Genomic DNA, 16,075 nt, shown 5'->3' on the forward strand with positions numbered 1-16,075 from the left:
GTGTTAAAAAAAAAAAATAATCAAGTGGTAGCCTCAGGATTTGTGAACTTCTCTGTATATTACAGTTCAACAAGAATGCTTACCCAAAAAGTGAACAAGACATCCATTCGTCTAACTTTGAAAATATCTACAACTACACAACTCTTTGATTAAATAGAAGCAAAGAATTAGCCCTTGTCCATTGGATGTAAAATACCAGAGTAAAAAAAGACACTTCACCAAGAATATCTGCATGTGTTGGGCACCAGAACCTTCTGCAGATGAGTATCTATCCCATTTATGAAGATCTCCATGGAAAAATATACCATAGCCTCTAGTGTGTGAATTCACCCCAAGCACTGAAATCAGAAAGTGGAGACTAAAGAAATGCTAAATCAAAGATCGAATTTAAAATGTTTGCTTTTCTTCCCACAATAGAGGCAAAGGAAGATTCGCACTTTCTGCTCGTCCTTTGCAGGTGACAATGTTTGCTAGGAGCCCCGTCCTCAACCAGTCCGGCCCCACTGAGTTCGTGTTCCGCGGGTTCACCACCGTTCCTGAATTCCAGGTCCTCCTCTTCCTCCTCTTCCTCCTCCTCTACTTGCTGATCCTCTGCGGCAACACAGCCATCATCTGGGTGGTGTGCACACACAGCTCGCTCCGCACCCCGATGTACTTCTTCTTGTGCAACCTGTCTTTCCTAGAAATCTGCTACACGTCGGTGGTGGTGCCTCTGATGCTTTCCAACATTTGGGGGGCCCGGAAGCCCATTCCACTGGCTGGCTGTGGGGCGCAAATGTTCTTTTTCGTCACCCTTGGCAGCACTGACTGTTTTCTCTTGGCGGTCATGGCATACGATCGCTATGTGGCCATCTGCCACCCCCTGCACTACACCCTCATCATGACCCAGAGGCTGTGCGTCCAGATGGTGGTGTGCGCCGTGGGCCTGGCCCTCCTCCTCTCCCTGCAGCTCACAGCCTTAATCTTCACGCTGCCCTTCTGCGGACACCGCCGGGAAATCAACCACTTCCTCTGCGACGTGCCCCCAGTCCTGCGTCTGGCCTGCGCTGACATCCGCGTGCACCAGGCCGTCCTCTACGTGGTGGGCATCCTGGTGCTGACCGTCCCTTTCCTGCTTATCTGTGTCTCCTACGTGTTCATCGCCTCGGCCATCCTGCGCATCCGCTCCGCCGAGGGCCGCCGCCGGGCCTTCTCCACCTGCTCCTCGCACCTCACCGTGGTCCTGCTGCAGTACGGTTGTTGCAGCCTGGTCTACCTGCGCCCCCGCTCCAGCACCTCCGAGGACGAGGACCGCCACATCGCCCTGGTCTACACCTTCGTCACCCCACTCCTCAACCCGCTGATTTACACCCTTAGGAACAAGGATGTGAAAGGTGCCCTGAGGAATGCGGTCCTCGGTAAAGCAGCCTCTGAGGCCAGCTGAGGCTTGAGGGGTCTGGGGTGGGTGTCTGTCAGTTGCCATGACCATGAACTCCAAACAACGAACACGGAATTACAATACTTACTTTCCCACACTTTGCAGTTGGCCGTTCTTTCCCATGTTTGTCCCTGTGTCCGCACTCAGCGCTCATTACCTTGAAGTGCTTTGAGTAAGGTTGGAAAATTCAGACAAAGCGGGCAAAGCGGGCGCTCGAGTCTGCTGGCCCTGCTTCCAAGGTTCACAGCCCAGTCATGGCAATTGCTCCCTCAGCCTCATACCTGCAGACGCCCTGCGTCCTGGCGGGGCAATGACACTAAGATCCCTTCACAGAGGCGTAGATCTAAGAGCAATGTATTTTATTGTTGATTTAGACACGAGTGCATGGCAAACGGGAGCTTATTTAATGCATCCATTTCCTTCATTCCAAACCTCCCAGCGGGTTGCCTTCCTTGCTTTTCACTCCGCGGTGCCAGAAAACGGTCAGGACTTGGCACTGATTGACTGAGCACAGTGCGCCAGCCATGCTGAGGGATGGAAGCTGCATCTGTAGAAACTATCCAGACTGTGGGCTTGCAGGCAGCTTTGCTCTCCTGCCTCACCTCTCCCCGCGCCTTCTGAACGGCTGCTGTTCGCAGACCCGCTCAGCAGGTGGCGCCACTGGCCCTGCCACCGCAGCAGGTCCCGCTGGCAGGTGGTGGTTCCATCCTCCTGCACCTGCGCCCGGCCCGCAGGCCAATACTCTGTAGAACCTCTGCGCTTTGCACAGCTGACATCACGCTGCCCGACCTTCTCACTTACACCTTGAGGAACAGTGCGGTGAAGAGGGCTACGAGGACAGGGCTTAACCAGAAATTACCTGTTCCCAGTTACCAGAAATTACCTGTTACCAGAACAGCTGGGGGAGGACATAACCTGCCTGGCAAGGGTCTGGATCCAGGCCCTGAAGCTGACTTTAGTTAGCAACCTCAGAAGAGTGAGCATGTCGCCAGTGGATTTAAAACTGATCAAGGGGGCGCCTGGGTGGCTCAGTGGGTTAAGCCGCTGCCTTTGGCTCAGGTCATGATCTCAGGGTCCTGGGATCGAGTCCTGCATCAGGCTCTCTGCTCAGCAGGGAGCCTGCTTCCCTCTCTCTCTTTCTGCCTGCCTCTCTGTCTACTGTGATCTCTCTCTGTCAAAAAAATAAACAAAATCTTTAAAAAAAATAAAATAAAACTGATCAAGGACTCGGTATAACTTTTCAAAATGCCATGAGGCTAAGTATACCAAAAGCCTAAAAGCGTCTCCTTTCATGGATTCAATAATTCTTGTTCTAAAAATCGTAACCTCAAAAAATTAAGTCTAACGAAACTGGAACTTTAAGGCTGCTCCTTGTATTTATAAAATGAAAAGGTATTAAAATCTCACTTCCAATGTTGGACACATGAATACAACCGTACTTAAAATCGTATTTAAATTAATATTTAATAAGAAGGGGCTACATTTAACAGTTTAACAGGAAGTGATAAGTGATTTTAACAGTAAGTGATAAGAGCTAGGTATAAACCTCCACTTACAACAGGAGCCCACTGCTGTAAAAATACATGTGCGGAATAATGATAGTAGTACACCAGAAAGTTCATGGTTCTCATCCATGATCTGTAGAACTATGGATAATTGCTTCTTCTTTATTAATCTATTCATTTTTCCATGTGTTGTAAAATGAGGCTGTGTTACCCTCATAAGCCGAAAAATGATAGTTTCTGAAAGGAATCTGAGGCTCATATAAATTTATTTGGCCTGTAAATTCCCATCACAACACAATCCTCCAACCTTCACATTTTTCCTAGGTAAGCACTTTATGTTTTCATTACTTCTTCTCTTCAAAACTACTGCTTTTGTTGCTTTCAACTTTTTTAAGGCTTTATTTATTTACTGGAGACACAGAGCACAGGCAGGGAGAGGGGTGAAGGGAGAGGGAGAAGTAGACTCCCCACTGAGTACTGAGCCCCGTGTGGGGTGGATCCCAGGACCCCGAGATCATGACCTGTGCTGAAGTCAGTCACTTAATGGACTGAGCCACCCAGGTGCCCTGATGCTTTTAACTTTTTACACTGATTTCACATGGGGATAACGAGAAGGCCTACAAAGTGTTCATTATCCTGGAAACGGTCATGGGTTTAACAATGTATTAGAAATGCCTTTGCTTCCAACTGAATGCTGGAGGAAGGGAGCAAAACTCTCTGGTTGGCAGGTCGCTTATCAACCTATGCAGTCAAAGCCACATCAGTACAGAATGAATCAATTATATGTACACACTGTGCAAGGCATTGTCCAGAATGCAAACACGAGGAAAGTTTCCAACTATGTTTCCCAACCTCCTTTCATTTTTATTTGATGTCACAAATCAGAGAGAAAATTAACCTACAATCAAAAAAGAAGGTAAACTGTTACTCTATCAGGAAGAGTGGTGATGAGTCCTGTCCACTGAATTTCTGGGCTCCCCCAGTTACCTTCCTGGACATATTTTAGCTGAATGGAAGGTTTTGTTGTTGTTGTTTTGTTTTGTTTTGTTTATTTAATTAAACACGTGCTACGGGGTGCCTGGATGGCTCAGTGGGTTAAAGCCTCTGCCTTCAGCTCAGGTCATGATCTCAGGGTCCTGGGATCGAGCCCTGCATCAGGCTCTCTGCTCAGCGGGGCGCCTGCTTCCCCCCTTTCTCTCTGCCTGCCTCTCTGCCTACTTGTGATCTCTGTCCATCAAATAAATAAATAAAATCTTTAAAAACAAAAAACAAAAAACACTGCGCTACATACAATACAAAATGGGAATCACTCCCATTCCCTGAAATGACACTGCTTGCAAGTAACTTCACTAAAAACATCATTATGTCTTCTTAAACTCTTTATCACTGCTATGTTGTCACACTGGATTTCTCCAACCCCTTTCTTATGGCTCAATCGGTGCGTGAAAGGAAAGGTTAGCCACAGTGGTGAGAGTTGTGTTTCCATGGAGGAATTCCTTCCCAGCGTTTCTCAAAAGCAATTATTTATTTTTAAACCCCAATTCTGAGAAAAGATAGATTAGAAATTAGGAAAATTGGAAAAAGGTATCATAACGCTCCTCCAAGAACTAAAGCATGATAAGCAACGCAGAGAGGCTACTGGTTTAGAGGAATCCACTCAGGTCAAGTGGAAAGCAAGAGCAGGAAATACGGCATGCAGAGTCAGAGGTTAAGTTTACATTTCAGGAATGAGGACAGGAAGCACCGGGCAAGAAAGGGTCATGACCGGATCAGTCAGTCTTGATGGTGACTCTTTCCATGTGTGAGTTCATGGCCCTGTCTGCTGCTAACAGTGAGTCATCCTTGCAAATAAAATAAATATTCATAAGTGTATATGTCTAGGAAACTTTATACAAATCCTATGAGTGATGTTCCAAGAAATAACACATTTTGGAAGCAAATAAGTCCTTAGATTGGTGGTTTTGACATGTGATTCTGCACAGTGCTGTTAGTGTTAATAGGAAATCCGAATGTTTCTTTATTCAGAAACCACCCAGTAATGTGCACAGGCACTTTCCAGTGTTTGGGTATTTGTTGAAGCCTACAGTACTTGGTAGATATTAATACATCTAATATTTATAATTATTAAATTTTAGATGCCTATATTAAGAATAAAGAAGATAAAAAATAGTGAGAATACTCTTTACATGGCTTAATTTTGTGCATTCCCAAAAATTCACAGGAGTTCCAATTTCTCCTTCCCACATGTTGAAGACCAAGGAAACCATATAAGGAGTATGTGTTTGTGCATGTGTGTATTGTCCGGTTACATACAACTAATGAACGTAGATGGAGAGAGGGCAGTAAGAGGATGGAAGGAGAGAGATGATGCAACAACACACCCTGGGCAGCTGGTTTGCTTTGTGGATATTGGATAGGTCAGAAATAACCTGCCGTATCACACGTCAAGCATCGCAACAGACATTTTCATAATGATGTCCATATTCCCTTTCCTCTGTCTCTTTCTCTGTTTCTTCCTCTCCCAGTAGTTACTTTGAAAACCACATTATAAAATTTTGAATTCTAGTGAAAATAAGTAGAAGCTTGAAAGGTGATGGTGATTATTGCTTGAGCCTCTCTTTGCCCACAACTCCAATATGAGATTGTCCTAGTTGCTTCTTTTGGTTTTCAATCCAGCTCTCATAAGAAGGAAAAGACATGGTGCTTATAGCATTGGAAAAAAGAAGCTCCTCAACAGAGAAGGCGTACAATGTTGTGTAACCATCCCCAGAAACCACAAAATACATACTTGGTGATCTTCATGAAACTATTTTAGAAAGGCACCTTGAAGTCATTATACAATAATTCCTTCAATAAGTATTTATTATGAACATTCATTTACTCATTTTTAAACAAATATTTAGAAAGAATCTATTATCTGCAAAAGTCTCGGACTCCATGGATCTAATGTTCATGAGGGAGAAAGAGACAAAATAGGCAAATGCTATGGAAATAAGGAGGAAGGTGGTGAGGGGGGCAGGGATTTGGGATAAAGAGAGTGTAGAGGGATGGTGACCTGGGGATGAGGAAGGGACCATATTTTGTACCTGACACTGGGCTATATGCTTAAATTCATATACAAAACATAGGATACCTGCTTTCAAGGAATCTAACGCAACAGAAACACACAATTATAAGTCAATCTTTTTTTTTTTCTAGAATATAGAAATTCCAGAGGAGTATTGTAGAGGAGAATAACATGCAAGAAGACCATTGTGTACCATATTCCCCCCTGCTTCAGAATTCCTAAATGTAAGTTTTGGTAATTTCTTGTGTGTATTCTCAAAGAGGGGCTTATATTTTTTCCTATTACCAAGGAGCTTTTAGAAACTCTGGTTCCAAAACGTCTAAGACTCCATCCCACCTGCACAGATGAGGACATAAACCTCCAGAAAATCTCTGTGGCTATACACAAGTGCCCACTGGCTTGTTCTATCCTGGGTCATCCTCTTTCTGAGAAACTGCCACATATCTGGTCTCTCGACTCTTGTCCTCTGTGGACTATATATTAGATCATCTTGGAGGATGACGGCTTCCCTCTGGATGTTACCATATGTAGAAGCATCCTTGGCTTCACTCTGCCTCGCAGCTACTGCTTCCAGATCCCAGCAAAGATTTAACATCTCACCGTCTGCTTATCTGGAAGAAAAGACAAGGCAAGAAATGATTTTTCCATTAACTCTGATGTGATCATAATTCAAATAACACTTAAAGCAAAAAAGGAAAATGTGGTGAGTTTACTTTGTTTTTATATATTTTAATCAAAATGTAAGTAACATACAAGAAAATACATAGATTTCAAATGGTTCAGTTTAATGTCTTTGGGCAATTGTATTCAATAATAAAATATTTTCATCACCCCAGAAATTTCTCTTGTTCCCCTTTCCAATCAACTCCCCTCCCTGCCCAATCAACCACTGCTCTGACTTCTATTCCCATAGATTAGCTGTGCCCATACAGGAATTTCATATGAACGGAACTCACATACTATGTTTTCTTTTGTGTCTGGCTTCTGTCACTTAACATAATGTTTTTGAGATTCACACAGGTGGTCATGTATTTTAGCAATTTGTTCTTTTTAATACCTGAATCATATTTAATTGTATAAGTATTGTTAATCCAATTTCTCTATCCATTATGAATTTGATTCTAATGTCTTCTCTGTACTCCTGTTTCTGGGTCTCTTACGCTGGACACATGAAAGGGCACTTCATTAGAAGGGTTCTCTCACCCCATATTCCAATTCTTCAGCACCCCATGCCCCACTGGCCAGAGGCTAACACACATGTGTCTCAACCTGACCATACTGGAGACATTTTGTTTTCTGAGTCCTTGGTGATTTTATCAGTGTTTATCTTGTAAGGGCCTATTCAGCCAGAGCAGCCCCACCCCGGTTGAACTGCCATTTTGCGGTAAAGCTTAAATTGACCTTGCCCCCCGGCCAGGGCAAGGCTTTTAACTTACTTAAAAACAAGTCCGGGAAACCAGTCCCAGGTAACAAGTCCAAGTACAAGGGTGGGTCAGGCCAGGTGGAGGTATTCAATCAGTGGTGGTGCATACTGTCTCCTAGCTACCAAGGAGTAGGGGCACCTGCCCTTTGGGAGCCTTTTGGTGCCAATCCTTACCAAGGCTGGTTCAAATGTCTACTAGGGTAAATTGTAATTCAATTTGTCACCTAGCATCACTGTTGAGTTTCCTGTGTGTGTGTTACAATCTCATTGGCCACCTGTGTGTGGCCAGGCCCAACCACATGGCCTTTGCTCTATAAAAGTTAGTCTGGAAGGCAGGGAGGGGTCCTCCTCTCTGGAGGGTGGTCCCGACCAGTCTGTTTGACGGTCGGTATGATTCCTGATGCTTGGAGCGAAATAAATCTTTGCTTGATCTTCGCTTTGTATCAGTCTCGCTCCTTTAATCACGGACCCATTATTGGGATACCCAATTTTGGGGGGACCCAACAATCTCAAACCTCAAAGAGAGGCTGGGAGTGTGGAGTTCTTAAATTATATTTCCAAGGTGGCTGACACCTCCCGAGTAAATAAAAGAAAATTACCTAATGTCTGTTGAGCTGTTAAATGTGTCCTAGGGATGATTGCCAGTTTTTTTGGTATGCAAATAGGGGCTCTTTCAGCTTAAGTGACACGCCCAAGGTCAATATCCACTGGGTGGTGGAGATGGACTTGCAAGCCAGGTCTGTCTCACTTCAAAGTCCCTGCTGTTTCTACCACATCAGCCTCCAAGAGCATAACTGGACTGGAAACCAGTTCATGTGACACTACTTTTGGTTCTGAGCCAAAACTAATCCAATGATGCTAACAAGTCACGCGTCCCTCAATTTACTCATTTGTACAATGAGTGATGTTTTAATTGACCTTTGTGGTGCCCTCCAGTGCTAGATTCCATGACTGTGTTCATGGAACAACTCCACACCATATAATTTATGAGTGACAAGAAATGACAGGCAAGGAAACGGTAAATGCAAAAGCAGCACATTTTCCAAGTTACAACTTTTCAACCTTATTTATTTCTTTTTCAGAGCTTCCATCTCAGCAACACTGGTTTCTTTACTGAACTCAGAACATGCCATGCATGGTCCCGCCATGTGGCCTCTGCTCATACCCTCCCCCTGCTTCAGAATCCCTCTTTCCATGTCTCCCCACCTATGTAACACTACCCATGTTAAAAGAATCCCTCTAGTTTACACCTGCCATGAAATATTTACTTAATACCCCAGTGTATAGGTAACTCTCTCTCCCCTGAATACCTGCAGCATTTTCCCAAGCATGCTTGATATCCAACAGCAACCACTGTACTTGTCTCCATCCGCCATTGGTAACTTTAACCTCTTGCTTCTTGTTCACCTCTTATATCTACAAGTCAACTGTGAACTGTGGACAGTAGAACCTGAGTGTTAGCCCTCATGACTTCCCCATAATACTTAGGCCAGAACAGGAACAGGATATGGAGTCAAGCCCAAGTAATGTTTTGTTAATAAACTCTGAACAGATAAAAAGTAGTCAGAAGCTTAGGCGATTTTCCCAAGTCCTTCTTTTTCAATAGGGCTAACCCTTGGTTTCTACCTCCCCAGGATGGTAGAGGAATGGGCTTCCATTTCCCAAAACCTTAAACCGGGGTAATTCTGAACTCTAGAGAAGCAATCATGACAACCAGAGCCTGAAAGGTCAGGACAACTAAATATCCATACCCCTCAGAGAAAGAGAAAATTCTTGCTCCTGGATCTGCTTTCTAGAAGACACATGCTGAGCTAGTAGTTTTCTTAGTCATTTCAGGCTGCTTTAACAAAATTTCATAAACTGGGAGGCTTATAGACAACAGAGCTTTATTTCTCACACTTCTAGAGGCTGGAAGTCCCCCCACCCCCCAAGATGAAGGTGTAGGCAAATTCATTGTCTGGTGAGAGCCCACTTCTTAGCTCATCGATGGCTGTCTTCTCCCTGTGTCCTTGCATGGCAGAAGAGAAGAGGGGGCTCTCTGGGGTTTCTGTTCTGAAAGCACTAATCTCATTCATGAGGACTCCCTCATGACCTAATCACCTCCCAAAGACCCCCTCACCTCCTAATACCACCATCCTGGGGGTCAGGTCTGAACATACAAATCTGAGGGGAACACCAACGTTCAGACCATCGAGCAGTAGTAGAAGAAGAAATTCATAAATACGCCTCACGGACAAGGTACAGAAACAAGGATTATGATTCCACCCACATTTCCTGTCTATCTATGACCAGATAGATAGATAGATAGATAGATAATAGAATGCCTTGCCTTCTCTTTCTTCTCCATTGAGCAGCTATTTTAAATATTGGTCGTGAGTAACTATACATTTAGTTTATCAATTAAATTGTTTCCTATTGAGGAGAGCTGCATTTTCCTGGTTTGGGTAAGAAATACCTGCACTATATTATGAGGCCCATGTAAGCATTAGAAGGAATGTATCTATTGAGGCTGGGTATATATATACCCAACCTCAATAGATACATAATATATATATATATTATATATATATATAATATATATATATAGCATCCCTTCCTCCTGACATTCCAGGGCCTCTTTTTCCTGCCTTCCCAGTATATCTGTGAACCACCCCAAATCATGTCCTCTGTATGTGTCCTCTCAGTATTAAAACCCAGAGTTTATTTCATTCATTTACAGCTAAAAGCAGTGAATGCTGAATCCCTGGGTCCTGAGATTCCCTTCCCACATGGACATCCATTCAAGGGGTACAGAGGCCATGGGCTCTCCCCTTCTGTTGCAGATGGCATCTCTTTGGAATCACAAAGCCTAGTGCAGGAATTTCACTCAGTTCTTGAGGTATTCACTAAGCGCTCTCCCTCTACTAGGCACTGGAGAGGAAACAGAAGGAACTCAATATATTTACCATGTCATGAAAATCTAAGACACACAGCAAACACTTCACTTATTATGAAGAACAGCAAAAACTAAGTTACTGAGAAAAGCACAAGTGGGGAAAGGTACCTGAAAACAGAAACAAAAAAAAGCAGAGATGCCCGTCTATTCCCCATTTACCTCACTGAGGCTGGAAGGTGAAAACAACGGTCTGTTTGAGGAAAAGACTTCAGGGATATGATCCCAAATGACATCGAAAGAGCTCAGTGCCCCCATGAGAGCCCAGAAGCATGACTTGTACTCGAAAAAAGAGTCTGGTTCTGAAATATACATAAGGGCTGCTCTCAGGCTCCTCCCTGCTACCCTGTCAACGCTCTGTTAAAAGCTGCTCGGTCTAGATTCCAGTAACTACCTGAGACTTGCCATCCTTCAGAGGTGAGCCCTTTTAGACATAACTGCAGCTCTTAACCAGCTCGACTATTGCCTCAGGGACTCAAAACAATTAGTGTGGGACTCCTGGTGGGCGGGAGAGGTGGTAGCACAGGAAGGTGAAATTAGAAACTGTCACTCAAAACCACACATACCGCCTGTCACTGTCCTAGTCAAGCCCAAACCAACCCAGGGCTCAGTGATCACAGGACCCTCTCAGGCAGGTCTGTGTTTTGTCCTGGGGTTTAAATATAGATGCCTGCCGGTTCCTTATCACATGTAGCTTTGAGTGGGAGTCTCTACCTACTGTAGGTAGGTTTCCCCCTCTGAGATTCGTAAGCTAAGCTTCTCAGGAGCAAAGAGACTACTCAGGGCTATGGCTTGGTCTCCACTGCCCCTCGGTTTTCCAGAATACCAGAGAAGGAGGATTCCTGGGTTTTGGCCTCTTCATGGAAAGAAAAGTTATTTGGTATATGGCTATCTCTAACCTTTTAGAAACTGAAGAGAGAGAAAGAGTGAGAGGAGGCCATACAAGGAGAACGAAAAGACCGGAAGGAACTCAATACCTCGGCTCTCAGGCCACTGTTTTTACCAGTCAGCCACAGGGAAAACCAGACTTGGCCCAGTCTTCCTTCCCTGACTCTGGGTTACCCTTGGGAGGTCACTCTAGCTTCCTGGTCACTTTTAGTTTTAAAAACAACTTCTACTTTGGTATGGAAGACTCACATCCAGGTATTCAAAAACTTGGTCCAATTTAAAACTTAAATATCACATGCTTCAAAGTGACTGCCCTCCCCTCTGAGCTTAGGTGGCCTGGGGATGTGCAGTGGGAAGGAAGAATGGGAATGGGTACAGAGACACAGTCTTCAAGTCTAGTGCCATGGAATCCTGGCAGCAGGTGAGTACTGTGTGGCAGCCATGCCTGTCACGAAACTATTTGGGGTTCTTCAGAGGCCTCATTTCTGGGACTACTGCTCCAGGACGATGAATTTTCTCCCTGATATTTTAATGATCCATTTTTTGTGAGAAAGCCATGCATGCCCTCCCTGCTATAGCCTTCTCTACCCCCACAGGCTACTTTTGTTGTTGTTGTTGTTGTTGTTGGAATCCCAACAAGGTCACCTGAGCCTAACAGCATCCATGTCATGTCATGATGAGGGTACAGAATTGCCCCCACCCCTGCCACAGGGGGCTAATCTAATGAGCCCCCACCACCTTTAAAAATGGGACACAAACCCAAATCTTTTAAGTTCTTAAAAGCCCCCTAAACTTACTCCATTCATCTAATATCTTGCCACCAGTGAAGCAAAAGTCTGGTTTCCCTTCCTATACACGTTGTCCAAGAGCAGCTCTTCTGGTGTCCTCCCCCTAACAGGAGTGGGCAGGAGCACCCACATGGCAGTGTATTTCAGTAAGTGCTCCAAACTCCTGCTCATGTCTCCTTCCCAAACACTTCACTCAGTGACTCTGCCCATTTCTGTCTTCTTAGATTTCAAAATGAAGGTGAATAATGGGAAAGGGTGTAGAACCATTTTGTTCACTTTAAATAGTTCCTTTCGGGGGTATCTAGCATCTTTAGAAGATGGAGTACACCTCGCCTGTCGTCTTCAGTTTAAGGCATTTAATTATGTTTGGAACCAACTATAAACATCTCTTTCAGAGTCATATCCAAGTTTAAAACATGTTCATTGACAAGTGTCTATCATGGCAGCTCTGTCTTTCCCACCTAGGGCGTTTCCTGAGTCTCTGCCCTGCTGACATATTGAGTAATTTTTCTCTACCTCCTTGCAGTGGTTCTAGCCAAATGGTATTGTACTGGCTTTTCTTTGGGAGCGTGAAGACCTTGTGTTCCTTTCTCCAGATCAGCAGAGATATGCATCAAGGAAATCAGACCACCATCTCTGGGTTCCTCCTTCTGGGACTCTCCAACCAGGCTGAGCAGCAGAAGCTCCTCTTTGTGCTTTTCCTGAGTATGTACCTGGTCACTGTGGTTGGGAATGGGCTCATCATCCTGGCCATCAGCTTGGATTCTTACCTTCACACTCCCATGTATCTCTTCCTTGCCAATCTGTCCTTTGCTGATATTTCCTCCATATCCACCTCAGTCCCCAAGATGCTGATGAATATTCAGAGCAAGACTCAATCCATCTCCTATGAGAGCTGCATCACACAGATGTACTTTTCTATTGTCTTTGTTGTTATTGACAATTTCCTATTGGGAGTCATGGCCTATGACCGTTTTGTGGCTATCTGCCACCCTCTCAACTATGTAACCATCATGCAACCCAGGCTCTGCATTTTGCTCACGGTTATTCCATGGGCCCTGAGTAACACTGTTGCCCTAACACACACCCTTCTGCTCCTCCCTTTGCTCTTCTGTGACAGCAACACTCTCCCACACTTCTTCTGTGACTTGGCTCCTCTGCTCAAACTGTCCTGCTCAGACACAACGATCAATGAACTCGTAATGTTTATCGTGGGCGCATCAGTTGTCACTGTCCCCTTTGCCCTCATCCTCTTCTCCTACATCTGCATTGTCAGGGCTGTCCTAAGAATCTCATCCACGGAGGGAAAGTGGAAAGTCTTCTCCACCTGCGGCTCTCACCTGACAGTTGTATTACTCTTTTACGGGACCATTTTAGGGGTTTACTTCTTCCCCTCATCCACTCACCCAGATGATGGAGATAAGATTGGTGCCGTGCTATTCACAGTGGTGACACCCATGATGAACCCCTTCATCTATAGCCTGAGGAACAAGGACATGAAAGGTGCCCTAAGAAAGCTCATCAGTAGGAAACGGTTCCTCCCTTTGATGTACTGGACATCTGACTTCCTTTTATCCCCATAACCAGATGTATGATTCTGCCTGGAGTTCATGGCATAGATGTGATGATTCAGCTTTAGGTCTGCCTCCTATTCCAACCTCTGAAGGGTTGGGGCTTCTCCATGTCACTCTGGTCTTAGAGACGAGGCCCTAACCCCTTGTAAATCACAAGCATAACACATATCTTGATTCTAATCTATGTTACTACATAGATTACAAATTGTTTGTACCTTAGATGATAACAAGTGCAGACAGTACCTACAGTCTAGCTTTTACAGCTCTGAAGAGAGTTATTACTGATTCCTTTATTCAATCTAGATTACTCTAGGTCAGCTCTGCTCAAAGTTTGTTTTGCCAAAACTGCTATTCAGTGAGGTGTTCATAGGAGGGTGCCACGTCCAAATAATTTGGGACAAGTCTGAGCTCATTGAAGCAAAATGTCTTCACTAGACAACTTCTCAGAGCCTTTGGTATAGTATAAATCTCCAGGAGGATTGTAAGGTATACACTCAAAACTCAATTCTCAAAACTCAACTTAGTCAATCACATATAACCTAATTCATCACAAAATAGTTCATGAGACGAGTGTGCAGAACACATTTGTGGACATGCATTCAATGAAAAATCAGGGATCATATATAAAAAGACAGGAGTTCTAGTTTTGACTCTTCCCTGAGTAGTTATGAGACTTAAGGCAGGTCAACTCACTTTCTTCAGCCTATTTTCTTATCTTTAAAATAAGATCTTTGTTTCCAGTTGTTTCTTATTTTTGGTCAACTTTTTTAAAAATATTATTTTATTTTTTCAGTGTTGCAAGATTAATTGTTCATGCACCACACCCAGTGCTCCATGCAATACATGCCCTCCTTAATACCCACCACCAGGCTCACCCATCCTCCACCCCCTTTCCCTCCAAAACCCTCAGTTTGTTTCTCAGAGTCAGCAGTCTCTCATGGTTCATCTCCCACTCCGATTTCCCCCAGTTCACCTTCCCTTCCTTCTCCTAATATCCTCCATGTTATTCCTTATGCTCCACAAGTAAGTGAAACCATATGATAATTAACTATCTCTGCTTGACTTATTTCACTCAGCATAATCTCTTCCAGTCCCATCCATTTTGATACAAAAGTTGGGTATTCAGCCTTTGTGATGGAGGCATAATACCCCGTTGTATATATGGACCATATCTTCTTTATCCATTCGTCCATTGAAGGGCATCTTGGCTCTTTCCATAGTTTGGCGACTGTGGCCACTGCTGCTATGAACATTGGGATACAGATGGCCCTTCTCTTTACTACATCTATATCTTTGGGGGTAAACACCCAGTAGTGTAATTGCAGGGTCAAAGGGTAGCTCTATTTTTAGTTTCTTAAGGAATCTCCATACTGTTTTCCAAAGTGGCTGCACTAACTTGCATTCCCACCATCAGTGTAAAAGGATTCCACTTTCTCACACATCCTCTCCAACTTGTTTACTATTTTGTTGTTTTTGGCCAGTTGTTTCTAAATGAGGGTATACATCAGAATTATCTAGAAGAACTTGTTTAAAATGCACTATCTCAGATCTTGTGGTGCTCTGCTCGACCAGCTGCAGTGGACTTGGGCTCATCTTGGCAATTAAATTCACAAGATACACCAAGCATCAAGCTTTAAGAAAGCTTTAAGTAAGGGTACAGGACAGCCACACAACATACACAATATCACCGTCGAGGTCTCGTGGTTCCCAGGCACACCTTCTAATTACCCCAGTCATTCCATACTTGGAATGTGCATGATCATGAGAGAGAGCACTCAGTAGGTGTGGACCACCTCAACTGAGGAAAACTTCAGCTCTGGAGTTGCTAGGGCATTATGACTTACTTCCCTTTTTCTGGTAGTACCCCTTTTCTACCTCTCAACAAATGTAAATTGCTCTACTACAGACTCCTCTATAACCAATTTTAAAGAACGGATAAAAGTGGTCAAGCAGCTTCAAAGCCATTTCAGCAGCACTGTCCTGCATCTTGGATCCAGCATACACCTAGACAGTTCCAGAACTCATTGCTAGGGGGATTCAATCAAGGGTCAACTCTCAGGCTTCCTTGAGGCTGAGAAAGGCTCTAAGCCAGGTTTTACTGCTTTCCTTCCAAACCCCAACCTGCAACTCCAGTGAAGGAATCAGGCTCTTGTATTTTAGAAACATCCTTCAGGTGACCTAAAAAATTACTGAACCACATGAACTCTGAGTTCTACTCCAGCTCTGCGATTTCCGTTAATCTGTATGCCAACTGGTTGATGGAGATGTCTGCTGAAGATGTCTGTTGGATCTCCATCTTAAATATACCCTAGAGCTCCCCAAAAAAAGCATGTTCTTTTTCTCTGCCCAAAGCCTTTTTCAAAATATTTTCACCTCTGCAGCAAACTATTGCTAGTTATTTAATGTGATCCTCTAACAATTGCACTGTAGTGTAAGGAGATTTGGTTCTAAGTCTTGGCTTTTCAGGATTTGTGACCCACC

The 16,075-nt window shown here is 44.1% G+C and overlaps 2 protein-coding genes across 2 annotated transcripts; both read left to right on the forward strand.

Moving 5' to 3' along the window:
• Positions 1-463: 463 nt before the first annotated feature.
• On the forward strand, positions 464-1,423 carry LOC132016874 (olfactory receptor 10Q1). The gene has a single exon (XM_059399030.1). It carries the CDS (start codon positions 464-466, stop codon positions 1,421-1,423), a length of 960 nt encoding a protein of 319 aa, XP_059255013.1.
• Positions 1,424-12,595: 11,172 nt separating this feature from the next.
• On the forward strand, positions 12,596-13,603 carry LOC132017740 (olfactory receptor 1S1-like). Its single transcript, XM_059400153.1, has one exon. It carries the CDS (start codon positions 12,629-12,631, stop codon positions 13,601-13,603), a length of 975 nt encoding a protein of 324 aa, XP_059256136.1. The 5' UTR covers positions 12,596-12,628.
• Positions 13,604-16,075: the final 2,472 nt, after the last annotated feature.

This window comes from Mustela nigripes, chromosome 1 (assembly GCF_022355385.1).
Source record: "Mustela nigripes isolate SB6536 chromosome 1, MUSNIG.SB6536, whole genome shotgun sequence".
NCBI classification, from domain to species: Eukaryota; Metazoa; Chordata; class Mammalia; order Carnivora; family Mustelidae; genus Mustela; species Mustela nigripes.